Source organism: Canis lupus, chromosome 1 (assembly GCF_048164855.1).
Source record: "Canis lupus baileyi chromosome 1, mCanLup2.hap1, whole genome shotgun sequence".
In the NCBI taxonomy this organism is placed as follows: domain Eukaryota; kingdom Metazoa; phylum Chordata; class Mammalia; order Carnivora; family Canidae; genus Canis; species Canis lupus.
This window is the reverse complement of record NC_132838.1, coordinates 94,760,284-94,786,907: the sequence shown is the minus strand read 5'-3', so window position 1 is coordinate 94,786,907 and position 26,624 is coordinate 94,760,284. Positions and strand designations below refer to the sequence as shown.

Sequence of the window (26,624 nt, the reverse complement as noted above, 5' to 3'; positions counted from 1 at the left end):
ATTTATGATAGTCACAGAGATAGAGAGAGAGAGAGGCAGAGACATAGGCAGAGGGAGAAGCAAGCTCCATGCACCGGGAGCCTGATGTGGGATTCGATCCCGGGTCTCCAGGATCGCGCCCTGGGCCAAAGGCAGGCGCCAAACCGCTGCGCCACCCAGGGATCCCAGAATCACAACTTATTAAGAACATGAGAACTCCTTTTTCTTACTCTATAAATATACAAAAGATAAAAAGTGACTCAAAAAACAGCTTTTACAAAGTTACTATCAGTGAAAAGTAGAATTGGATCAGAACCTAAGTATCTCGGGCAGCCCGGGTGGCTCAGTGGTTTAGCGCCGCCTTCAGCCCAGGGTGTGATCCTGGAGACCCAGGATCGAGTCCCACATCGGGCTCCCTGCATGGAGCCTGCTTCTCTCTCTGCCTGTGTCTCTGCCTCTCTCTCTCTCTCTCTCTCATGAATAAATAAATAAAATCTTAAAAAAAAAAAAAGAACCTAAGTATCTCTAATTTCAAATGAAATTTCTTCTCCACATCTCTAACCTGCTATATGTTTATCTGAGGTGGTTAACATCCAGTCCAACATCATTTTAAAAAGTAGGAAAAATGAAATCAAGCCAATTCTAGAGTTTTGTTTTACTAATGAATTTTTCATGAATTAAGAGTTTCCCAGCTTTCACTTTAATGAATGCAAGGCATTCATGTCAACAGGTGGCCTCAAAGGGCAATAAAAAATGAAATGCTTCCATTGGGTAGGTCAACTATTAAACTTCCCACAGCCTCGAGGAGGAAGCAATTACCCATCAAAATGACAAAAATAAAAACCCAAACTACACTCAGAAATTTCTCACAAAAATTACAGAGAAGTTTTAAAAGAAAAAAAAATTGTCTTTAAAATTTATGTCAAGTATGCTTTGAAGGGCTGAATAAGGTGATACTGAAAACAGTCACTACACAATCAAATTCAAAAGCATTTATTTCAACAAATTCTATTATGCAGGAGATCTCAAATACTTTCAGTGCCAGCCAAAGAAAATAACAATGTGGTACACAACTTGATAGATTTGGGAGATGGACAGAATAGACAGGAATTACAAAAATATAGCTAGTTATACACTATTTCTCCTATCAATGTCTGATCCTTCCTTCCAAGAATAGCTAAAATACAAAACTTCCCCTGACTACTCTAGCATTTTCCCCTAATACTATTACCACTTTTGGGGACATTCATTCACTTGGCGTTTGTTGCTTTATATCACCATGATCTCTAAATAGTTCTCTCTTCATTTGCATCTTATACCTCTTTAGCACATTGTATAAATACAACACTTGTTGTATGCCTCTTGTTAGTTATGGCAATGAAAAGTACTCTCCTTTCTGATTTTCAAGTTTTATCGCTTCTCGGCCTTTTGGCTAAGATCAAGTGTAGTATCTGATTTTCAAGTCTTTTTTTCCCTCATTTTACTGAGGTATAATTGACATAGAACCAGTGTGAAAGTTAATATAAAACATACTAATTTGATATAATGTGTATATTAAATATATTAAATTAAATAAATTAAATAACAACACTAATAACATCCATCACTTTGTGATGAAAACTTGTAAGATCTCCTCCCTTAGCAACTCAGCTTTTTGAATCTTAAAAGGATTTTAGAATGTGCTACACTTAATCTAGGAAGTTCTGGCAATCCTAGATGAATTCTGGGACTTTGGTTGTCCAATCATAGTCCTAGAAAGTCTCAGAAAAGTTTCTTTCCTCACACTCCATACCTCATATGCCATCATTTGTAGTCAACACAATTGTTTACTAGAATATCAATAATGAAAGTATCCACTATTTCTGGCCGAAATAAAATAATGGTATCTGGATGTGGTAAAACACATTCCAATGAAAAAGATGCAAAACTGTGCAAGTTGACTGATGGGCAGGTGGCCACTTTATTATCATACTAACAGGGGAACTAGTATCAAAGTAGCCATCTAGAAACAACATAAAAACTGGATAAAATAGAGGCAACAACTATAGATACTGGATAACAGGAAGCACAAGACTGTGAGGAAAAACAAAGTTCTCTGATAAAAGTCATTTTTCAGACTACTATGTAGGCCAATATAGTATGACAGTCTTGTTACATTCAAGGAAATAGAAGCAGCTATCTGTGGAAAAGAGCACCAGAGACAGAAAATCAGAGACAGAGCTCTAGAAACCCCAAGGGCTCCCCTTGAGTCTTTGTGAATACTAACCTGTGTAAATATCTGGTGAGACCTCACAATGCCTGCCAAAGAATAACTGCCAGGGTTTAGGGCTGCAAAACTCATACAAGGCTGGGAGACATTCTAGCTCTGACTAGCCAGAGACGAGAGACCTTGCTAAGGACTAGGGAATTCTGTGGACAGCTCAGGAGGGCTCAGCTCACCTACGGTAAAGGCTTAATCCACCTTTAAAACATACAAACAAGCTTCAAAAGGATCAAGGAGATCTACAACTTAATTGCCACTCAAAATAATATAGACATTCCCTAAAGGAAAAGAAGAAAAAGACACTTGATAATGTCACACAATTTCCATCATCCTATCTAAAATCACCAGACATGTGACATGACCTAGTAATGCTACTCCAAGGTATTTATTTACCCAAGAGATATAAAGCTAACTGCAGAGCAAACTGGGATTGGAATCTTAAAAAAAAAAAGCAGACAAGGGGCACCTGAGTGGCTCTGTGGTTGAGCGTCTGCCTTCAGCTCAGGTTGTGATCTGGTGTCCTGGCACTGAGTCCCAGATCAGGCTCCCTGCAGAGAGCCTGCTTCTCCCTCTGCTTATGTCTCTGCCTCTCTGTCTCTCTCATGAATCAATAAAATCTTTAAAAAATAAAAAAAAAATTTAAAATTTAAAAAGCAGACAGGGTTCACAATTTCACTTTTGTTTTTTTAAAGAACATAGTCATGGATTACTAGTGTAAATTTTTTTTTAAGTGTTAAGGGATTGCACATGAGGGATCAGTTATTTCTTGGGTACAAAGGGGGTAAGAAAGTTGAGAGAAAAGCTTTATATGATGAGATATTTGGACTTCAGCTTCTCAATTACCTCATACAGCTCTGTTATGTAAAACACAGTTGGGGAGGTGCACAAGCAAATAGCAAATGAACAGAGACATTACCCAGGAATTGTGGTTTCAATGTGCTAAATGGTAAGGGAAAAGTAGGTTTTAAATGCCAGGACAGAACTTGGCCTTCATTATCTGGTGACTGGAGAGCAACAAAAGTTTATAAGGGATTAATATCCCAAATACGTAGAGTATTCCTAAAACTCAACAACAAAAAACCAAACAATATGATTCAATAAAGGACTCCAATAGAGAGAACATACTCAACATCAGTAATCATTAGTGAAACACAAATCAAAACTAAAACCTGACAAAAACAGAAAATAAGCGTTGGCAAAGATGTGTAGGAATTAGAATTCTAGTCCTCTGTAGAGAATGTGAAAAGACACAAACGCTGAGAAAAATGTTATACAGTCCCTCAAATAATTAAAAAGAGAATTACCATAGGATATAAAAATTCTATTCTGGTGTATAAACCCAAATGAACTGAAATCTGGGTCTCAAAGAGATGTATGAACACACACATAGCAGCATCACTCACAATAGATAAAATATGGAAGCAACCCAAATGTCCATCAACAGAGGAATAATAAGCAAAATGTGGTACAGACATACTTCAGATATAGTGCAGCTTCAGTTCCAGACCACCACAATAACCAAATTTTAAAAAGCAAGCCAGATGAATTTTTTGGTCTTCCAGCACATATAAAAGTTATTTTTACACTATACTGTAGTTTTTCAGGTGTGTGAGAGCATTATATTTTTAAATACAATGTGCACACCTTAGTTAAAAAAATACTTGATTCCTAACCAATGCTATCATCTGAGCTTTCTGCAACTCAAAATGTTTTTGCAGGTGAGGGTTACTGAAGGTTTCAGTGGCTGTGGCCACTTCTTAAAACAACAATGAAGTTCGTTGCATCAAATGACTCTTCCTTTCATGAAATTTTCTCTGCAGCAATGCCGTTTGATAGCTTTCATCCACAAAACTTCTTTCAAAATTGGGAGTCAGGGCAGCCCGGATGGCTCAGCGGTTTGGCCACCTTCGGCCCAGGTCATGATCCTGGAGACCTGGGATCGAGTCCCACATCGGGCTCCCTGTATGGAGCCTGCTTCTCCCTCTGCCTGTGTCTCTGCCTCTCTCTCCCTCTCTCACTCACTCTCTCTCTCTCTCTCTCTCTGTGTCTCTCATGAATGAAAAAATAAAATCTTAAAAAAAAAAAAAATTGGGAGTCAATCCTCTCAAAGCCAGTCACTGCTCTATCAACCGAACTGATGCACTATTCTAAATCCTCTGTTGTTATTTCAACAGTCTTCATAGCAGCTTCACCACGAGTAGATCCCACCTCAAGAAACCACTATCCTTGCTTCTCCCTCTGCCTATGTCTGCCTCTCTCTCTCTCACTGCGTGCCTATCATAAATAAATAAAAATTAAAAAAAAAAAAAAAAAAGGGATCCCTGGGTGGCGCAGCGGTTTGGCGCCTGCCTTTGGCCCAGGGCGCGATCCTGGAGATCCGGGATCAAATCCCACGTCGGGCTCCCTGCATGGAGCCTGCTTCTCCCTCTGCCTATGTCTGCCTCTCTCTCTCTCACTGCGTGCCTATCATAAATAAATAAAAATTAAAAAAAAAAAAAAAAGAAACCACTATCTTTGCTCATTCAGCAGCAGCAACTCTTCTTCTGTTCAAGTTGTATCCTGAGATCACAGGTGTTCTGTCCCATCTTCAGGCTCTATTTCTAATTCTGGTTCTCTTGCTGTTTCCACCACTCCTGCAATCTTGCATCCCTCTAAGTCATCTAGGGAGACTGGAATCAACTTCTTCCAAACTCCTAATAATGCTGATATTCTGATCTCTCCCCATGAATCATGAATGTTCTTCATGGCATCTAAGATGGTGAATCCTTCCCAGAAGGTTTTCAACTAACTTTTCCCAGATCTATTAGAGGCATCACTATGTATGGCAGGTACAGTCCTATGAAATGTACTTCTTAAATAAGAAGACTTGAATAAGAAATTTTTTAAAAGAGACAAAGACTCTTAAATATAGAGAACCAATTGGTGGTTGCCAAAGGGGAGGTGAGTGGGAACAATGGGTGAAACAGATAAAGGAGATGAAGAGCATACTTATCATAATGAGCACTGAGTAATGTACAGAATTGCTGAATCATTACACTGTACACCTGTATACATGAAACAAATATAACGCTGTATGTTATACTCCAACAAAAAATAAATATAATTAATTTTTAAAATAAAAAAATACTTGAAAGTTGAAAGGATTCCTTGATCCATGGGCTGCAGAATGGATGTGTTAGCAGGCATGAAAACAACATAAATCTCGTTGTCCAACTCCATCAGAACTGTTGTAAAATCGGGTACATATTCAATAAGTGATGGATGATGTGAAAGGGATTTTTTTTTCCTAAGCAGGTCTCTAAAGTGGGCTTAAAACATTTAGTAAACTGGGACGTCTGGGTGATTTAGTCAGTAAAGTGGCCGACTCTTGATTTTGGCTCAGGTTATGATCTCAGGGTGGTGAGACTGACTGAGCTCCACACTGGGCTCCATGCTCAGCGTGGAGCCTGCCTGAGATCCTCTCTTGCCTCTCCCTCTGCCCCTCGCCTATTCACAGTCTGTCTAAACTAAATACAATCTTAAAAAAGTTTTTCAGTAAATCATGGTGTAAACAGATGTGCTATCCTCTGGGCTCTGCTGTTCCATTTATAGAGCACACGCAGAGTAGATTTACCAGAATTCCTAAGGGCCCTAGGATTTGAGAAATGATCAATAAGCACCTGCTACAACTTAAAAGTGCCCAACTGCATTAGCCCCCACAACACAATCAGCCAGTCCTTGGAAGCTCCGAAGCCAGGCACTGACTACTCCTCTCTAACCACACAAGTCCTAGATGATATCTGCTTCCCATGGCAGGCTCTTTCACCCACACTGACAATCGGTTGGTCAGTGTAGCCACCTTCGTTAATGATCTCAGCTAGATCTTCTGGATCACCTGCTGCATCGCCTGGCACCTTCATGCCATGGACACAGTTTCCTTCCTTAGACCTCATGAACCAGTCTCTACTGGCTTCAGACCTTTCTCCTGCAGCTTCCTCTCCTCTCTCAGCCTTCACGGGACTGAAGAGAGTGAGTCAGGGCCTTGCTCTGGGTGAGGCTTTGGCTGAAGGGAATGTTGTGGTTGGTTTGACCTTTTATCCACCGAACGTTCCCCATTAACAGCAATAAAGCTAATTCACTTCCCTATCATTCGTTGTTCACTGCAGTAGCACTGTTAATCTCCTTCAGGAGCTTTTCCTTCACATTCATAGCTTGGCTGTCTGACACAAGCTGTCCACCTGTTGGCCTATCTCGGCTTTAGACATGCCTTCCTCACTAAGCTTCTGGTTGTAAGAAAGAGACATGCAAGTGTTATTTTGGGTCGAGCACTTAATGGCCATGGTAGGGTTACTGCCCTGATTTCAATACTGTTGCCCTAGGGCATAAAGAGGTCAGGGAGAAAGACAGGGAAAGGGCTGCGGAGTTGAGCAGACAGAACACACGGCGCACGTCACCTGAGCTCACCACCTTCTGCGAGTGCAGCCCCGGCAGAATTACATTAGTAACATCAGAGATCACTGTCACAGACCACCGGAACAAATAAAGATGAAGAAGCTTGAAATGTTGCTAAGAATTACCAAAATGTGATACCAAGACATGAAATGAACAAATGCTACTGAAAAAAGGACACCAACAGATGTGTTAACATAAGATTGCACGAACCATGAATCTGTAAAAACACATTTTCTGTGAAGTGCAACAAGGTTTGCCAAAGGAGGACATTCTGAAATATGCTACAACGTGGATGAACCTTAAGGACATTATGCTGATATAAGCCAGTCACAAGATAAACACTGTATGATTCCCCTTATATGAAGTGTGACAGTGTACTTGGAAAATGGTTAGGATAAATGCTGCATCTTACCATAATATTAAAAAGGGAAATAAAAAAGTTTACTGATGGGATCTTTCTAAAGTATCATTCCAGGGGCACCTGGGTAGCTCAGTGGTTGAGCGTCTGCCTTCGGCTCAGGTTGTGATCCTGGGGTCCTGGGATCAAGTCCTACATCTGGCTCCCCATAAGGAGCCTTCTCTCTGCTGTGTCTCTGTTTCTGTGTCTCTCATGAATAAAGAAAATCTTTAAAAGGTATACATATATACATATGTGTGTATGTGTATGACATACATTCCAGAAAGTAATGACGTACATTGTTAGTGTTTTTGTATCTTTCTTTAGAGTCAGGTGTTAAATTGATGTAGAATAAAGTTAATACAGACCTTTAAAAAGAGTTTCCACATTATCAAATCTGTTTTGAAAAATAAATCTGCTATCAATCAAAGGATGGATTTCTGTAGGAAGGAGAAAGAGACTAGAGGAAGAGAATGAGTTAGTAAATAAGCTTTTCCAACAGGCCCTTAAAGAAAGGCCATAATGGCCCCTTACAAAGACAAGGAGAGTGAAACAGGGAGAGGCAAATTCTAGGGACACTCAAGAGCTGTCATCAGTCAATACAACTGATTACCAAATATGAGAAGTAAGGAAATAAAGATTCCAAGGTTTCAACCTCTTACAACTGTACAAAAGATCACGGTAACTGCAAGAAATGTTAGAAAAGCAACAGCATGTTTGGCTTCCCTGGAAGGGAGACGATGAGTGAGGCTGAGACAGGAAGAATCTGAGGCTGCCCGCAGGGCCATCTAAATGGATCTGTCCTGAAAAGGTGAGCTTGAAGCTCAAGGAATTACTACTAAATTAAAGAGACAGATCTGGGTCTCATCCATACATACTGAATAATTAAAACCAGGTAGAATATGTAGCAAGGAGGTCAGAACAAAGCTCTGGGGAATACTAAAGTATTACTGTAGGTAATGCACAGTAATTTAAGGTGCTGATTTAATCCTAATGATATCTTTATGAAGTAGAGAGCATTAACTCTGTTTTTCAGATGACTAAAATAAAACTCAAGAAAGCAACATAATTAATCCTGAAAGCTAAGGCAGGCCACAAAAAATTTTTATGGAGGGAAGTGGCAATTAAATTTTATATTAAAAAATTCATTTAGGGGAAACGGTAAACTATGTTTTAGGACAATATTGTAACAATCCAGGAAAAAAAGACAAAACCTAAAGTAAAGTAGTGTTGCTGGGAAGTGTTGTTGGGAAGAAGACATGAGCGATCCACACAAGGTTAAATAAGTAGAACATATAGACGGTAGAATACACTGGACATGATACAGACTGGCTACTGAAGTTATTGAGCAGGAAGAGTGAATAAACTCAAGTAAATGGTGGTCCATTTACCAAAAAAGGGAATTGGCCATAGGCTTTCCCAGGATTGTTACTTAAAAATCAGATCATAGTTTTTCATGCTTTAAATTTAATTTAAAAATTTCTCACTTCTTTTATTTTTATTTATTTTATTTTGGGAGGGGTGTGAGGAGGGGCATAGAGGAGGGGCAGGGAGAGAGAATCAATCTTAAGTTTCGCACCCAGCAAGAGCCTGACATGAGGCTCAATATCACAACCTTGAGATCATGACCTTGAGCCAAAATCAAGAGTTGGACACTTGGGGCACCTTGGTGGCTCAGCGGTTGAGCATCTGCCTTCGGCTCAGGCCATGATCCTGGGGTCCTGGGACTGAGTCCCACATCAGGCTCGCCATAGGGAGCCTGCTTTTCCCTTTGCCTATGCCTCTGTGTCTCTCATGAATAAATAAAATCTTAAAAAAGAAAAAAAAAGAGTTGGACACTTAACCAATTGAGCCACCCAGATGCCCCCCAACTTTTAACATTTAAACTGGAAGTTATTTGGTAGAACCTAAAATGTATTCACAATAATCTAACTTTCTTACCTGGTAAACCCCATCAATCCATAAAGCTCTTCCCCTGGTATGTTTTGTTTCCTAGCCTGAGATCTTTTCAAATGTCATCTTTTCAGTGAAGACTCTGACCACACTATTTCAAGCTGTGTCACCAACTCCCTAATCCCTTTCCCTACTTTTTCTTCATAGAAACATTATCATCTGATTTGTAATGTATTTTCTTTATTTATTACCGTCTACTACAAGAGCACAAGCTCTCTAAGATTTTTCATCTGGTTTTTCTTCCTTTACCCACTACTATTCCTAGTACCTACAACAGTTCTAGACCATCAAAAAATTCAAAATTTAAATGAACAGATGTATGGATGAAAACTCTCTTTCAGAAGAGTTTTCTTGAAAGATGCAGTATCCTTATCACCAGACCTTTTATATTTAAAAAAAAAATTGTTACATTATCACACATTCAGAAAGCCTTCAGTCTGATAAGAACAATGGGACTTTCTGATTTAAGCAGGTATTTTAACACTTCTATAATTTTCTGCATTCAAGTGATAGTGTTAGAAGTATGGCCAACAGGGGAGTAGTTTTCAGTGCCCAGAATTTATACAAAAACATCACTCTCAATCTCATTATTTTTAAGTCCTCATATAATTATGATGTAAACCGATGGATACATTCAATGTGTAAAGTTCAATACATAAGCACATTTACAGAATGTATACATACTGAAATCAAACGACACAATGTAATACTCTGAAGATCAAAGGGAATAAAAAATGTCAGGATAACTAACACACTTGTCAAGTTTATAAACTGAATTTATAACAAGGTACATTGTTAGAAATAACACTCTAAATCTATAGAGCCTTAAGAGGGAAAAAAACAGTTAAAGTTTATTTTCCAGAAAATACTAAAAATTTATTGGCAAAAAGGAAGTAACAAATGTTGTGGAAAACTTTTCACATCTCTATTTCAGACCTTTTCTCCTCTGAATGTGATGTAATTTCAGTAAATGTTTCTGTCCCTTAAACGTTTTGGGATTTTTCAAAGGGTAAACTGTGTTGAGATCAGAAACTGCTAACCTCAGTGAGCTGTTCTCTACCTGCTTCCCACCTGACACTATTTCATTAACAGCTTCTAAGAAGTCTCAAAATCTAATAACCTGTGTTGGGGGTAAGGAAAAGGAAACAAGACATTTGAGTTGTTGCTGCTAAGATTTTATTAATTTATTTGACAGACAGAGAGAGAGAGAGAGAGAGAGAGAGAGAGAGAGAATGCACACAAGCAGGGGGAATGGCAAGCAGAGGGAGATGGAGAAAGAAGCAGGCTCTCCTCACTGAGCGAAGTCTGATGCAGGGCTCGATCCCAGGACCCTGAGATCATGACCTGAGCCGAAGGCAGATGCTTAACCAACTGAACCACCCAGGTCCCCAAGAGGTTTGAGTTTTGATTGTTGTTTTGGAGTCTTTTTATTTTTCCCCCAGTGAAGATAATCCCTATAATTTTAACATTTTACATTTTATTTATTTATTCATGAGAGACACAGAGAGAGAGAGAGGCAGAGACACAGGCCAAGGGAGAAAAGCAGGCTCCCTGTGAGGAGCTCAATTCCGGGACCCCAGGATCACGACCTAAGATGAATGCAGATACTCAACTACTGAGCCACCCAGACATCCCATGTGTACTGAATTAAGGTTTTTGTTTTGTTTTGTTTTGTTTTAGAATTCCGTCCTCTTAGTAAGGCTAGTGTCTGACAAAAGGTTGACAGCAAGACTGAGAAAACAGAATTAAAAAGTCTCTATTCTCAACAAAGTATACATTAGAATGACCTATTTGTTGAAATTATTTTCATTATGATAAAATTAAATATGATTTGCAGTTTCAAGATCTACTAAACTCATATTTAAAAATAAACAAGGGAATACATTCTAAAGCTATTCATAAGTTATTTCCAATTTATCCTTGGCAAAGTTTCCTCCAGTAAGTTCAATGCAAGTTCTAAGACATGAAAGAAAAAGCCAAGACAGACTTGAGGCAACTCTGTCCACTGGTCTGTATAGCTAATACATTTTAATATAGAATGAAATGTATAAAAAGATCAAAGAAAACATTAATCAAAGAGTAAATGACCTTTGAGGCATAAAAAGTCATCTAATAAGACTGTCACCATTGTTGAAGGCTGGCTCCCAACATGAAGAAGAAGGATGCTGGAAACATCACTATGTGGAAACTATGATAGATCACAGGGACAACCGACCTTTCTCAGGTAGAGCATAATGGAAAATGATATGCAGTCTAAGGTTAAGATGCTGTCACATAATACATGGAAGTTGAGATACTCCAGAAACACCCATGTGATGAACTCATAAAATTTAGAGAAGAGTAACAAAAGACAATAGTGTTTCTATAACTGAGAAGAGTACAACTAACCACTGGCCTCAATTACATGGCCTCCATTCTTCACAACTATTTTGTCCAAACCACTCCAGACCATTTCTCCTGTTTTTGATTCACTACTCCCAAAAAAACTCCAAAGTAGCAGATTACTAGATGAGAATAAACAAGGCTGACGCAATAACGTACTGATGATAAAGAGTATATATTTGGAAGCTACAGCACTTAGGTCTGAACCATGGCCATGCCACTTATTAAAGTGTGTGACAGCTGCTAAGTTACTTGGCCTCTCTCTGCTCTAGTAATTGCACCTAACTACCTCACAAGGTTATTACCAGGATGGATCAAATGAGTTTGAAAAAGTGCTTAGAACAGTGTCTTCAACTGCCTAAATGCTTACAATGGCACAGATGACAATGATGATACAATGCCAAAACAAACATTTTTTTACTCTCCTCGAACCTGTGTATGACCCACTTTCCCAATTGTAAAAACATAAACTCCTACAATCCTACAAACAATTGAAGAAAAAAGTATTTTTTATTCCCATTTTACGAACAGGTTCTACAGATAAACTAAGAAACTAAGGAGGCTAAGTAATCTGACTAAACAGCAACCCAGCACTAAAATACACAACAGGCTGATTCTAATTTTCTCTGCTCTACAAAATTGTTTCCTTTTAAGATATTTTGATTTTATACAGCAGTTACAAGAAGCTAAACTGGGAAAGAGGTACATTATCAAGTCAAATATTAAAAACTAAAAATCACTTAACATATACTATACATATAAAATGTGATTTATATATTAAATCTTTTCTTATATTGTTATATATATAAAATCAATGAAAGTATTAGAAATGAAGTTTAAAATGTAGTGATGGAAAAAGTATATTAATAACAGCATTAAGAAGAGCAGCTGTCCTTTATTAATTTTCCTATGTACGAGGCAGTTATCTCAACATTTAAGATGCATGATCTCATTTAATACTATGAGATAATTACTACTGCTAACTTTTGCTACAGATGAGGAAGTTGCCCAGCTGGGAAGATGAAGAACAGACATTCATTCCCAGCTAAGGCAACACCTATTTTACTGAGCCACACACTGAAAACATCAATATACTAGAAGAAAGCCCAAATTTTAAAACAACATAATGTATTTTCTTTAGTTCCCTAGTCTGACACCGTCAAACACAGCAAAGTTTATGTACCATCAGAACTACTACCACTCAGTTACAAGACGTCCTCTGGAGTCTTAAAATCAGAAGGTAGAAAGTCTTGTTAAGTTCTTAGCAACACAGAAAGTGAGCTTCAAAATACTATCCCAAATCACTGTAAACACATGAAATCAGGTTAGTGACTTGAAATAATGGAAATGTTATTTTTCAATGTGTCAAGGGATGTTAGCTCCCTATTCTGCCCACCTATACTAGTATAAATTATTTTCAGGAGCATGTTTATTTTTTTTTTATTTTTTTTTTTTTTAGGAGCATGTTTAAATAGAGCAATAAAATGCTAGTTCAAAATGTACAAGGTAAAAACACTAATTACAACAGTTCTTCAAAAGGCTCACAAAAGTATCGCTTAGAATGAAAAAAGTTTTATTTTATACACAATATTGAATTTAAAATTTCTAAATACATATTATCAAAATGTGCATAACATTTAAACAGTATAATTTATATACTGCAAGTGTTTTTGCATTAAAGATTTTTATTGAAAAAAATCAAATTAAATTCCATCATTTAAATATTTCTATACTTTACAAAAGATTTCCAAAATTCAACTTACACTTCAACTAATACAGTATTACAAAAAAAAAAAAAGACTTATGGCATCAAGAAAACCTAGACAGTCCCTTAAAATCTGTGATAAAAGGATCTCAGTTACATCCTACATCTCCTACATCTGCCTCTCCCACAGTGTTTTCTCAAGAATTTCAACAAATATTAAACAACTTGCATAACACAATTAAAAAAAGACATTTTGGCTTTTTGTTATACATTTTTCAAATACACTGATTTTTTTTAAACCACATTGAATACAGTGTATGCAAATCAAAGGCTCTGGAAAATTCAAGAGCTGAAAGATGAAAAATCACTACAGTTCTACCATTCAGGAGCCATTACTATAAATATATATTACTCTTTTTTTTTTTTCAGATAATTTTTGTTACTTGTTTTGCAAAGTTGTTGTGGTCATATTCTATATGCAATTTTGTGTGACTCATTTCTTCAACCTGATCAAGTTCTCAAGTTTTGGGTTTTTTTTTAAGATTTGAGAGAGAGACAGAGATAGCAAGAGAGAACACAAGCAGGGAGGAGATGGAGAAGCAGGCTCTTAGCTGAGCAAGGAGCCCAATGTGGGGCTCGATACCAGGACCCCAGGACCATGACCTGAGCCAAAGGCAGATGGTTAATGGACTGAGCCACCCAGGTGCCCCAAGTTCTCAAGTTTATAAATTTTTTGAAATATATTTAATGACTACATATTTTTTTGAGAATATACCAATTAACTTTCTTTCCAAGGTTCTCTAATATCACGTTTTTGTCTATATCTACTATCAGAAGTATATAAGAACACATTTTACTATTCTTCCACCGGCAGAGCAATAATTTTTTTTTAAAAAAAGACTATTTTTACATATTGAGGTGCCTGGGTGGCTCAGTTGGTTAAGCAGGCAGCCCTTGATTTTGGCACAGATCATGATCTCAGGATCCTGGGATGGAACTCTGAGTAAGGCTCCATGCTCAGTGGAGAGTCTGCTTGAGGATTTTCTCTGACTTCCTCTCCCTATGTATGTGTGTACTCCTCTCTCCCAATCTCTCTAAAATTAAAAAAATATATATTTAAAAAAATTTTTTTTAATTATAAAAACAAAACAAAACAAGATTACTTTTTTTTTTTTTTTTAAGATTTTATTTATTTGAGAAACAGAGAGAGGCAGAAACATAGGCAGAGGGAGAAGCAGGCTCCATGCAGGGAGCCCGATGTGGGACTCGATCCTGGGTCTCCAGGATCACACCCTGGGCTGAAGGCGGCGCTAAACCACTGAGCCACCCGGGCTGCCCACAAGATTACTTTTGAGTTACTAGTGTTTAGTCTGAGTTACTAACAAGTTTGTCTTGTATTTGTTATATTTCCTCTTATGAGATCATTTTTACCTATTTACCTTTTGAAATCTTTGTGTTTCTTAGTAATTTATGTCACCTTAAAATATAAGATATGTTTTATAAATAAAGTTATACAAAATATAACATTTTATAAAATCTAAAAACAGTAAATCTTGGTCCTATTTACTGACAAAACTTTCCCCAGTCTGTTAAGTGGCCTTTTAATGTTGTTTTCTTCCTGTTAATTTTCAGAAATGTAAGCTTTCATATATGGAAATCTACTTTCCCTCTAACTTCTTATATACATAATAAACTCTGGCTATCTCCTACCATCTAGAAATGTGGTAAATATTCATTTATATGGTCATCCAGCTTTAATGGTTTGATCTTTTCTTAAAAAAAAAAAAAAAGGATATGCTTTAAAAATTAGTATGTTCTTTTTTTCAAAAGTTCCTTCAATAAAACATTCTTTTATTTCAAAAGTGAGGCAAAAAAAATTAAGGAAAAAATGCAAAATAAATAGAACAACATAGTTTGAAAATCAAAGTCTATGTTCCTTCAAGTTCTATCCAAGAGGTTAGTAACCACTGTTTGGAGTACACATTTTTTCTATGCACATACAAAAATATAGAGGAAAAAGTGCCTGTAACTTTCCTGACATTTCTTCTTTTCCCCTCATGATGTTTTAGCTCCTCCATCATAACACTAGTATATTAGTAGTGATCCTGAATGTCCAAAAAGGAATACTGTACATTCACCCAAGATTCCCACACTTTTTTAGTCACAGAATTCTTTACTCTTTATTCAAGTAATGACAGTTCAAAGACTTGGTAATTTTTGAAGTACCATTTTTAAAGTATTGGCTTGGCTTTTACTCACTTCAGACAATGCGAAACTGGAATGTTTTTATGAATACAAAGTATGCAAACCAATTATTAAAAGAATGAAAGACAACAAACTTACTTGGGATACACTGGTTCATAAAGGTACTTGTCCCCTCTTGTAGATGTAATATGAAAAAACAAGATGTAGCCATATGCAGTCTGAAAGATAAATTTTATTTGCCATGAGAATTAGCGGGTAAGGCTAAGACTAAAATCTTAAATTTTATTTTTATGTATTCTAACTTTGAAAACATTTCACTTGTGGGAACCCTCTTTTGAAGAGCTACAGTTTAATTATGCAATTAAAAAATGACTTTAATATAACTCATCCTGTTTAATATAGAGAGCTTTTATATTGATAATATTTCATAGGTGTCGTTGAAATCAATAGTTCATAACATATTATACACATTAATACTCTAAAATAGTTACAGTATTCAATAGCACACAATTATTTTACAAAATATACAGAACTTTTAAAACTCTGCAATATGGCAAATAATTTTTTCTAAGTCTTTAAAGCACCAATGTCACCAAATAGTAATACTATGACAAAATTCTTAGCTCTACTCAAAGTTTGCACAATATAACTTCAGAATAACATGTTTATATATTTCAAAATTAATCAACTGGCCTCTGTTTTACTATAAAATATAACGAGACACAGAAGAAAAACAGAGCAAACTTTCAATTTCCAAATTTGAACATCAGTTAATTTTTCTAAGTTAACAAAACACTTTTTTTTTTTTTTAACAAAACACTTTTAAAATACAAATTGTATTGAAACATTACATGATCAAGGCACATTATCTGCCAAATGTGAAGCTCAACCACTTTACATTTATAGAAATATACAAAATACTATATTTAGCTGTTTCTGACCATTTTCAAGCCTGAGTGAAGTGGCAACTGTTTGGCCCAAACTACTATATACTAATGCTGAACTCTTATCATTTTAGAAGCATGCGAGCTTTTACCCAAAGCAGAACAAAGAAAACTGAAAAAAAATTATTCAAGGTTTCAAATTTCTTTCTAGTACTTGCTTCTGTTTGTTACTTAAAGGAACATCAAAGGAAAATTTCTTCAAAAAAAAAATTTCTTCAGCAGTCAGATGTTTTGTTTAAGCTATAAACTTTACTATTTCATAATGTATTCCAAAACTCTAGTTCAATATATTGGGTCACAAAAGAAAAGAGGCTAAGATCATCATTCTAATTCCTCATGTGCAATTTTACATTCTTCAAATGTGGAGAATCTGGGATAAAGCAAAACAGATTTGAATCAAACCATATGAGATATCATAAACCACCCCCCCAGAGTAGTGACTTAAAAATCTGTAAACTGTACTATTACCTTATATGAGCTAGACAAGTAAAATATAAGGTCTAGCGCTTACATGAATAACATACAAATGAGGTCTGGAATATTAGTCACTCAAGGTCAAAAGTTGAACATTTCAGAATATCAAATGATACTAACATACTCGTAATTTTAACAAGTGCTTGGAAGACTATAATGCCAGGGAAAATACAGCATCATTTTGCACCAGCATTTAGAAATTTTATATCCATGCTATACTAGACAAAATTACAAATAATGGCTTGATTTACTATTCTTGTATTTTGCAGCAATCTTTACTAAGTATCTATAGCTTCTCATGTATATTAAATGCTATATACTTCCAGATTTCACTGATCTTTTCCTAAACAATCCTGCCTTAAAAAAAAAAAAAAATCCTGCCTTTGAATAAGCCCTGCCTTTGAACAATTTTAAAAGTTTTGGTAATAAATGATCATCCTTAAAAAGTAGGATTTCTGTTGTTAACTACACCAAAACCGTTTTTATGCAGTGTTCTTATGCAGTGTTAGGCTTTTCTCTTTCCACCCCCAAAATATTGCAGACGAGCATACAAGCGCTGCTTAATCTATAGGCAACAGTCCCAATAATACCTGCTTCTAATATGCATTCACATGGTCTGTCTCTTGCTCTCTCTCATACAAATACACGCACGCAGACATACACACACACAAAACTAACTTTTCCAAAAAAAAAAAAGAAAAGACAAAATAAAGAACCTTGGAGTTCTCTTTCCTGGTATCATCCCATAGCTCAACTTTTTTCTTTCTCCAAGGCTTATTTTACTGGATTCTGTGGTTTTAATTACAAGAAGCATAGCAATTTTTGTAGGCAACTTGAATGACAAGTCCTCATGTCTCTTTCTTTTGTATATCCATAAATAAGGATCACAGACACATAAAAATAAAGGCTATCAAGAGGATAAAAGAATCACTACTTAAATGGAGAATGTAATAGACTTGTTTCTAGTAATACCACTTAGAAGAAAAAAATTTTTTCGAGGAATATTTTCAAGGATATTAATAATGCATCAACAATTTAGTCAGAGAGGTATGAATATTCAGAGAGGTATCATTTTTTTCAATTGAAAATTGCAAACAGGGATTTGAAAAACCATGCAAACTACCTCAGAAAATTCCACAGTTTAAAAGGAAGAATTTGAAATCTGGAGGAGGTTGGGATTGTTGATGGCATTATTAACTACTTTTTATATCTTGCTTTATTGGGCATTTGGGAAGTTTCCCCTTCCTACTCAAAATTAAATATATTTTAAAAATTATTTTATGATTGATGCATGACATACATAATATAAAAGCAATTTTCTGTACCTAAGAAGAATTCAAATCCAATTGAGTCATGATGCAAATCAACTTATATAAAACAAATGCTCTGACTATAGGAAGCAATCCCATAATCTTCCTCTACCATTACCCAATGCTCCCAATGGACATGAATTCATCATGTCATTAGAATTCGAATCATTGTGCACTTCTTTCTTAGGAGATGCCATTTTTATCATGAAGAAGAGATTCATGCATCTGGCACCAATGACCTGAATGATGCATTACTAAGATTTCTATAATAATTAAGAGATAAGGATTTGAGGATTTAGAGATGCATCTTCTATCCCAACATACTGTCATGTTAGGTAGGCTTCAAATAAAGTTGAAATAACAGAATATTTAATTCTTTACACTGGTTTGTAAATGGCGCTTCCTGTTTTTAGATTATACATGTTCAAATGCATAAAATTAATCACCCAAATCCTACGAAGATAATTACCTACCATTTCTGTATAATCTTTTAGACTCTGTATATTCTGATACATGAATATCTTTAAATAAGAAATGATAAAAACAGCTATAAATCACACACTCAAAAATAGGTGATGAATCTCTTAACATGAATACTCACCCAAAATTATCATTCCTAATACTTACTACCACACTTTTATTATACCAGGTCACTAGTTTAAAGGGGGTGGGGCGGGGGCGGGGTCTGCTTCCAACCAAGATGGATTAAAGTGAAACCAATTTATGTTCCCATCTAAAAACAAAACTAAACCCTGGATAAAAATCTGGAAACAACGGTTTTCAAAACACCAACATGAAACAATGAGGCCAGTGATCCCTGACAGATGAGATACTGATAGGAGTCGAGTCCTATAAATGCCCCAGCTTATATCGCCTGAGAAAGCTTCCAGTCACAGCACTGAAAAGGGGAACTAAGACAGAGCCTGACAGACTTCCCAACCTGAAGAGGTGAAGCTGAGAGCCAAGAGGAATAAGGCAACTATAAGTCATACAAAAAAGAACCAGAGAGGAGAGACCTGCACACAGAAAAAATCCAAGAGTACCATGCACAAACATGTGAGGAAACCATTCAATGCAGGAGAGAAACCAAACCAGAAGAATTAATAAAGAGAACACTGCCTGTTCCATAGCCAGACTGAAGAACTCATAATTCACTGGGAATTAGTATGAATGCTCAGAAAAGTGGTCTTCGGGTATTCCTATGATAATCCTGAGAAAGGTAAGGCCTCTTACCTTTCTAGTGGGGAATAATTAGCTTTACTGAGCATGGCTCAAAACCCATATTATAAAGCATAAAATAAGACTTGAATATATCACAGTGTCTCCAGATAATCATCACTTCATCCCAGAACAAAACTCAAGATTTATATGACCACAAAAATATCCAGCAGACAACAAAGTAAAATAACAATGTCTGGCATCCAATCAAAGATTACCACATATGCAGCAGATAAGCAGGAAAACATGAGACACAATGATAAATGAGAAAACTCAACCAATCAAAAGTGATCACATTCAATTAAATGTTAGAACACAAAAGGACATCAAAACAGAATTGTATTCCACATATTCAGAAGGTTAAGGGATATAGAAAATTCAAACCATTTTTGAGAGATAAAAACTAAAATGAGATTAAAAATATAGTGGATGTGACTAATGGCAGATTAAATATTGCAAAAGAAAAATTCACTGGTCATAAAAGCATAGCAGATTATCCAAATGAAACACACCAACAACAACAACAACAAAAACCCACCAAAACAAAACTGAAAGAGCACTGGTGAGTTGTGGGACAACTTCAAGTGATCTAAAATACATATAAAAGAGAGTCCCCGGGGGGAGTGGTAGAAGTCAGAAAAAGCAGTTGCATTAAATTTAATCCAAATTTCATTTGTTTCAGTTACACTTCTTTAAAAGTTAATTGACTTTTCAAACAAGAGTAAGAACAATGTATGTTTTTACCATATGTAAAAATAAAATGTGTACAATATATATTCCTTGACCCCAACAGAATTAAATTAGAAATCAGTAACAGGTATCTGGAAAACTCTCAAATAGTTTGAAACTAAATAATATGCTTCTAAATAATTCATGGATCAAAGAGGATATCAAAAGGAAATTGAAAAAATACAGTATACTAAAATTTGTGGGATGTTGCTATGGCAGTACTTAAGGGGAAATTTTAGAGCTTTAAAAAGCTGTATTAGGAAAAAAGAAAAAGAAAAACCTCAAATCAATGACAGTAGCTTTTAACTTAAACTAGAAATAGATGAGCGAATGAAACCCAAAGTAAGCAAACTAAAAAGAGGAAATACCAGAGATCAGAGTGGAAATCAATGAAATACAAAACAAAAATAAAATCAATGAAACCAAATTCTGGGTTTCTAACAAATAAGATCATTAAAATTGATACACCTCTAGTCATATTGTCAGGAGGAGGGGGGGATAACCACTATCAGAAATAAGAGAAGGAACATCACTACAGATTCTAGAAATATTAAAAGAATAATGAGGGATTATAATGAATACCCATGCAAAAAGTTGACAACTGGATGAAAAGAACAAATTCCTTGAAAGACAAACTGTCAACACAAGTAAGTGCATAGGCCTACTGTCAATTCAAGAAACTTAAATTTCAACCAAAATCCTTTCCACAAGAAAACTCTATGCTTAGATGGTATCATTGGTGAATTCTAGCAAATATTTAAGAAAGAAATAATACCAATTCGACACAAATTCTTCTAAAAAACCAGAGGAGGAGACAATTCCCATCTCACCTTATGGAGAACAACATTACCCTCATACAAAAACCAAAGATATTACAAGAAAATACACTACAGACTAGCATCTCTTAGTAACACTGATGTAAAACTTGTAAACAAAAATTTACCACATAAAATCTAACAATATATTATCAGGAAAACATATCATAAGTAAAGAGGGTTTATTCAAAAATGGTTGGTTTAAAAAAATAAAATAAAAAATGGTTGGTTTAACATTTTTTAAATCAATATATTTATTTCACCATGTTAATAAACCAAAAAAGAAAAACAATGTGATAGTCTCAATAGATGCAGAAAAAGCATTAAACATCCTACAAGGCATTCTTGATTAAAAACTGTCAGCAAATTAGCATGAGAGGAAATAGTTCCATAACCTGATAAAGGAGATCTGCAAAACACCTAGTACAACATCATTCTTAATAGAGAAAGACCAAATGCTTTTCTGCTGCTCAACATAATACTAGACAATCTAACCCATAAAATCAGGCATGAAGACAAAATAAAAAGTATCTAACTTAGGAAAAATGAAAACTGTCCTTTGACTTAATTGTCTACATAGAAAACTGATGAACTCTATCAAAAATGTACCAGTGAGTTAAGCATGACTACAATACACAAGATCAATATAGAAATATCAACTGCATTTCTATATACATAAAGAACCAGAAAATTAACATGTGTTTTCACTAGGATCAAAAATAGGAACTACGTAAGAATTCGAGCAAAAGATACAAAATAACTGTACAGTGATAATAAAACACTGAAATTAAAAATATCTAAGTAAATGAAGAGATTTATTTTATTAATAGGCCAAAAGGTTCAATAATGTGAAAATGATAACTCTCCCCAAATGGATCCACAAATTCAATGCAATCTCAATCAAAATCTCAGCAGGCATTTTCATCAAAACTGACAAGGTTAGTTAGGGCATCTGGCTGTCCCAATCGGTTAAGTGTCCAACTCTTCGTGTCACTCAGGTCATGATATCTGGGTCCTGGGATGGAGTCCTGCATCAGGCTCCACTCTCAGCACATAGTCTGCTTGTCCCTCTCCCTCTGCTCCTCCCCCTGCTCTGTCCCTGGAATGAGTAAAATCTTAAACAAAAAAGGGGGGGGGGATCCCTGCGTGACTCAGCAGTTTAGGGCCTGCCTTTGGCCAGGGAGTGATCCTGGAGTCTGGGATCGAGTCTCACATCAGACTCCCTGCATGAAGTCTGCTTCTCCCTCTGCCGGTCTCTGCCCCCCCGCCCCCCCCCCGTCTCTCATGAATAAAATCTTTTTAAAATTTTAATTTAATTTTAAAATAACTGACAAGGTTATTCTAAAATTCATATGGAAATAAAAATCTCCTACAACAGTGAAAGCAACTTTTTTTTTTTTTTTAAATTTTTTTTATTTATTTATGATAGTCACAGAGAGAGAGAGAGAGAGAGGCAGAGACACAGGCAGAGGGAGAAGCAGGCTCCATGCACTGGGAGCCTGATGTGGGATTCGATCCCGGGTCTCCAGGATCACGCCCTGGGCCAAAGGCAGGCGCCAAACCGCTGCGCCACCCAGGGATCCCTGAAAGCAACTTTGAAAACAAAGTTGGAAAACTAACACTGTAATTTCAAAATTATTACAAAGCTAATCAAAATGATGCTATATTAACAAAGATACACATAATCACATCATAGAAGCAAATATAGACAAAAACACAGATAGATGTGGACAACTGATTTTTGACAAAGATGTAAAGAAATATAATGCAGAAGCAATAACAAACTGCAAAAATTGAACTTGGACCTATACCTTGCACCATATATAAAAAATTAACTGAAAATATATCACAGACCTAAATATACAACCTAAATAATAAAACCTCTACAAGATGAGGTGCCTGGGTGGCTTAGCTGGTTAAGCATCTGACTCGATTTCAGCTCAGGTCATGATCTCATGCATCGGGCTTTGTGCTCAGCACAAGCTGGCTTGGGATTTTCTCTCTCTCTGTCTCTCTCTCCCTCTCCCTCTGTCCCCCACTGCCACTTACTCTCTCTAAAAATAAATAAAACCTCTAGAAGAAGATATAAAATATATGAAGCATAAAATTTAAAAAAATCAATGAATTGGACTTCATCAAATTAAGTATTTCATTCAAAAACCAATGGTAGGAGAATGAAAAGTCACCTATTAGGAGAAATTCTTTATAAAGTATATATGTAATACAGGACTTATATCCAAAATATATTAAGAGCTCTAGGATTCTGACAATAAGCAAAGAACCTAATCAATAAAATAAGCAAATGATCTGAACACACACTTTACCACAAAAGACAAAATAAACAAAAAACAAAGATGTTCAACATCATCTGTCATTAGAGAAATATAAATTAAAACTATAATGAGATACAAATATACACCCATTGGAATGGCTAAAATTAAAAAATCATACCATACCGTATATGGTGGCAAAGGGCATCAGAACTCCCACATACTGCTGGTAGGAACATAAAATGATACAACTGTCTCAGAAAAAAGCTTGGCATTTCCTTAGAAAGTTGAACATTCATCTACCTCATGATTTAGCTGTTCCACTCTTGAGTACTGACCCAACATAAAAGGAAATATATGTCCATATAAATATTCGTACATACATGAATACTTATAAGAGTTTTGCCTAGAATAGCCAAAAACTGAAAACAACTCAAAAGCCCATCAAGAGATGAACGGTCACACCAGCTGTGGTGCGTCAGTAAGACAGAATACTACTCTGTAGTGAAAGCAAATCAATCAGTGGCTGAAGGGAGGAGAATCACAGCAGGAGAGGGAATTACAAAAGGGTACAAGGAAATTTGTAGGAATGATGGAGAGTTCACCATCTTGACTGTGGTCGTGGTTTCAAATGCTATCAAACATGTATTTACTGTATAAATTTTACCTCAATGAAGCTAATTTGGAAAAAGAAATGAAAGTGACTAGGTTGGACCTATAGCAGCACCTTTTGCTCTCTGGAAAAGCCGCTATCATCATATAAAAGGCCTCATCTAGCCTATTGGAGAATAAGAGGTCACAAAGAAAATCAAAGTGGGCATCCCCAGCAGACTACCAGACAGGGCTGATAGCACCTGGGTCATTAAGCAGCAGGGGAGTTGTCAGATAACTAACTGTAGCCATATTAGTGACTACAAGTGAGACCAGGAGAATTTCCTGACCAAACCGAGAGCAAACTACAGAATAAGAGTAAACAAATGGTTGTTTTAAACCACTGAGATTTGAAATAATGGTTCAATAAATATTACACATAAACAATAATCCTAACATAAACAGTGTAATTTAAAGAAAGGCTAAGAACATCCAGTTATGGAAATGAAAGCAAAATCATAGAGATTCAGGATAAGTGCAAAATAATCACTTCCAAAACAGAGTATGGTCAAACCAAAATGAAAGGGGGAAAAAATGAGATGAACAGGTACTGTGTAAAGGATTGTGCTCCTCTGCAACTTGCTATATCCCACTCTGTTAGAATACTGTTCTTTCAGCTGTTATTTGGTGACTCAATACATCCACATGCTGGAAAGAAAAAAGAAAATCACAATCAAACAGCAGGAATTCTAAATTAAGCTATCTTTCCCTTATTCATAAGTAAGTTCCTTTCTAATTCATGTTACACTAACTTTCAGGTTGTGGTACAGCAAGCTATATATACTTCCATTTAGCTCTGTGTGAAGGGAATGCCGAAAGTAGCAAGAGAAAACAGACTTGGAATGGCAGGTTGGGGCCAGATCACAGGAGGTCCTGAGCACTGGGCTAAGCAGTTTGGAAGACACTTTGAATGCAATGAGAAGCCACTGAAAGGTCTGAAAATAAGAATAAGAGCTCTGATTTAGAAATAGCCATACATGATTAAGATGTACTTCAAGTGGAGAAAAAAAAGAATAGCTAAAAGTTTTGAGCTCTATGCAATCTAGAAAGATACAAGAAGACCTGTCTGAGGATATGGCAGTAAGAATAACAGAAAAGCATGGCAGTAAACTAGAGACAGGACTTGGCACCATACTGGTGACTGGATGGGAATGCAGAATCAAAGGACTCCAGTGTTACTTCCCATTATAAGTAAAATTACAATAAAAATACTTGCCATATGCCTAAAGACACTGGGCTCCTATCTGTGAGATTCCTAAAAAGGAGACAGTACTTAAAATTCATTTTAATGCTCCTTGTGCTGGACTACTGTCTAAAGTTGAGGAAAATTTTAGGGAAAATTATGCCCTGAAATCATGTCTACAAAAATGATATTCTACTCTGAAATTCAGAGAAAATACCGTCCCAAAAAACACTACACACCAATTCTTAAAATGGGAAAGGATTTTCTCTCCCACACCCCATTAAAAAACAGTAAGATTTCTTTTTAAGGTACCAGCTGATAAGGAGGGGACTATGGTTGTGTTGGTGATACAGAAATAGAATTTTGTATTAACTGACAAGTGAGAGCACAGAGTGATGATACTCGAATGTGGAAGGTCAGGCAGTTAGAGAAGTACACAAGAGTGTACGGTGTACAAACACAGCCTGTACACAAACAACTTTGGCCCTGACTCAATTTGCAGGTAGTTATGTGGTTATTGCTCTACAGATCCTACAACTGTATATCCTTCCCTATACATTCCATCAGTGACATTTTGTAACAGCAAGTTTTAAAGTATCTCCTAAATTCAGCTCCATTTCACAAGAGCTAATAGGATTAAACAATCACACTAATAGTGAAAGGCAGTAATAAGACTTTCTAGAACCAGGCTGTATGGCTTAGAATTCCATTATCAGATATATGATCTTAGATATACAGTATCTCTGTAATCTTGAGCAGGTACTTAACCTTTCTCAGCTCAACTGTATGATGGGGAACAAATTACCTTTAGAGCACCGTTAGCAAGAACTGTAATACATATAAGGCATTTACAATGTCTAGCACATACTAGACACCCCCAAAATTTGCTACCCATAATAACTCTGAATTTTCAATAGTTACTTTATAATCAATATATTTCATGTAAGAGGCTAAATGTGTAATGCATTTGAAGAAAAGGACCATCAAAATCAGTAAAGCTTCAGAATTCAAAGTTTGGTTACCTAGAAAGTTCACTTACCCAATACCCATTCCATGATAGTATACGATTCTTTAACATTTTTTTTTTTTAAGATTTGAGAGGGAGAGACAGCACACAGCTCGATTGGGGGGAAGAGCAGACAGAGACAATCTCAAGCAGACTCTCTGTTGAGTGTGGAATCCCACACAGGGGCTCGATCCCACAACCCTAAGATCACGATCTAAGCCAAAACAAAAAGTCGGTTGCTTACCCAACTGAACCAACCAGGTGCCCCAACATAATTTTCAAATGCACCTTGATAGATACCTTTTAGTACAAATGGTTATTTGCAAAAAATGGCTGACTGCCTTACTGAACAGATTACAAAAACATCAGTGGCCTTTCTAAACCTGTACCATGTAACTGATGGTCCCCCATCTGTTTTAGTCTATATTACAATGTAAGAAATGAAAATTAAGAGGCACCTGGATGTACCAGTATAGAACCTGAGATGTGCTCTCTCTCTCTCCTTCTACCCCTTTTCCCTCCAGCTCACTGTCCTCTGTCTAAAATAAATAAATAAAATAAGATAAAATAAAAATAATCTCTTTTGCAGGCAGAGGCAAATAAAAACCTGGACAATAGATAGCAATGGTTTACTTTAAGTTAGCTTCTGGATTCTGTAAAGACAGAATGAGTCCATTCTTAATCTCTCCTCCTCCTCTCAGAGTACAAT

At 36.2% G+C, this 26,624-nt stretch overlaps 1 protein-coding gene and 1 pseudogene across 5 annotated transcripts in view; one reads left to right on the top strand and one right to left on the bottom strand.

Annotated features, from left to right (window-relative positions):
* RIC1 (RIC1 homolog, RAB6A GEF complex partner 1) overlaps positions 1 to 26,624 on the bottom strand; it is a 145,619-nt gene that overhangs the window by 67,558 nt on the left and 51,437 nt on the right. For 4 of the 5 annotated variants that reach the window (XM_072840654.1, XM_072840638.1, XM_072840648.1 and 1 more), the window contains one exon: positions 15,454 to 15,533. The exons of the other annotated variant lie outside the window; for it this stretch is intronic. In XM_072840654.1, the coding sequence (XP_072696755.1) occupies positions 15,454 to 15,533 (80 nt within the window). The remainder of the gene's footprint in view (positions 1 to 15,453; positions 15,534 to 26,624) is intronic. 5 annotated transcript variants of the gene reach the window in all.
* LOC140609000 (U2 spliceosomal RNA) lies at positions 1,392 to 1,489 on the top strand (annotated as a pseudogene).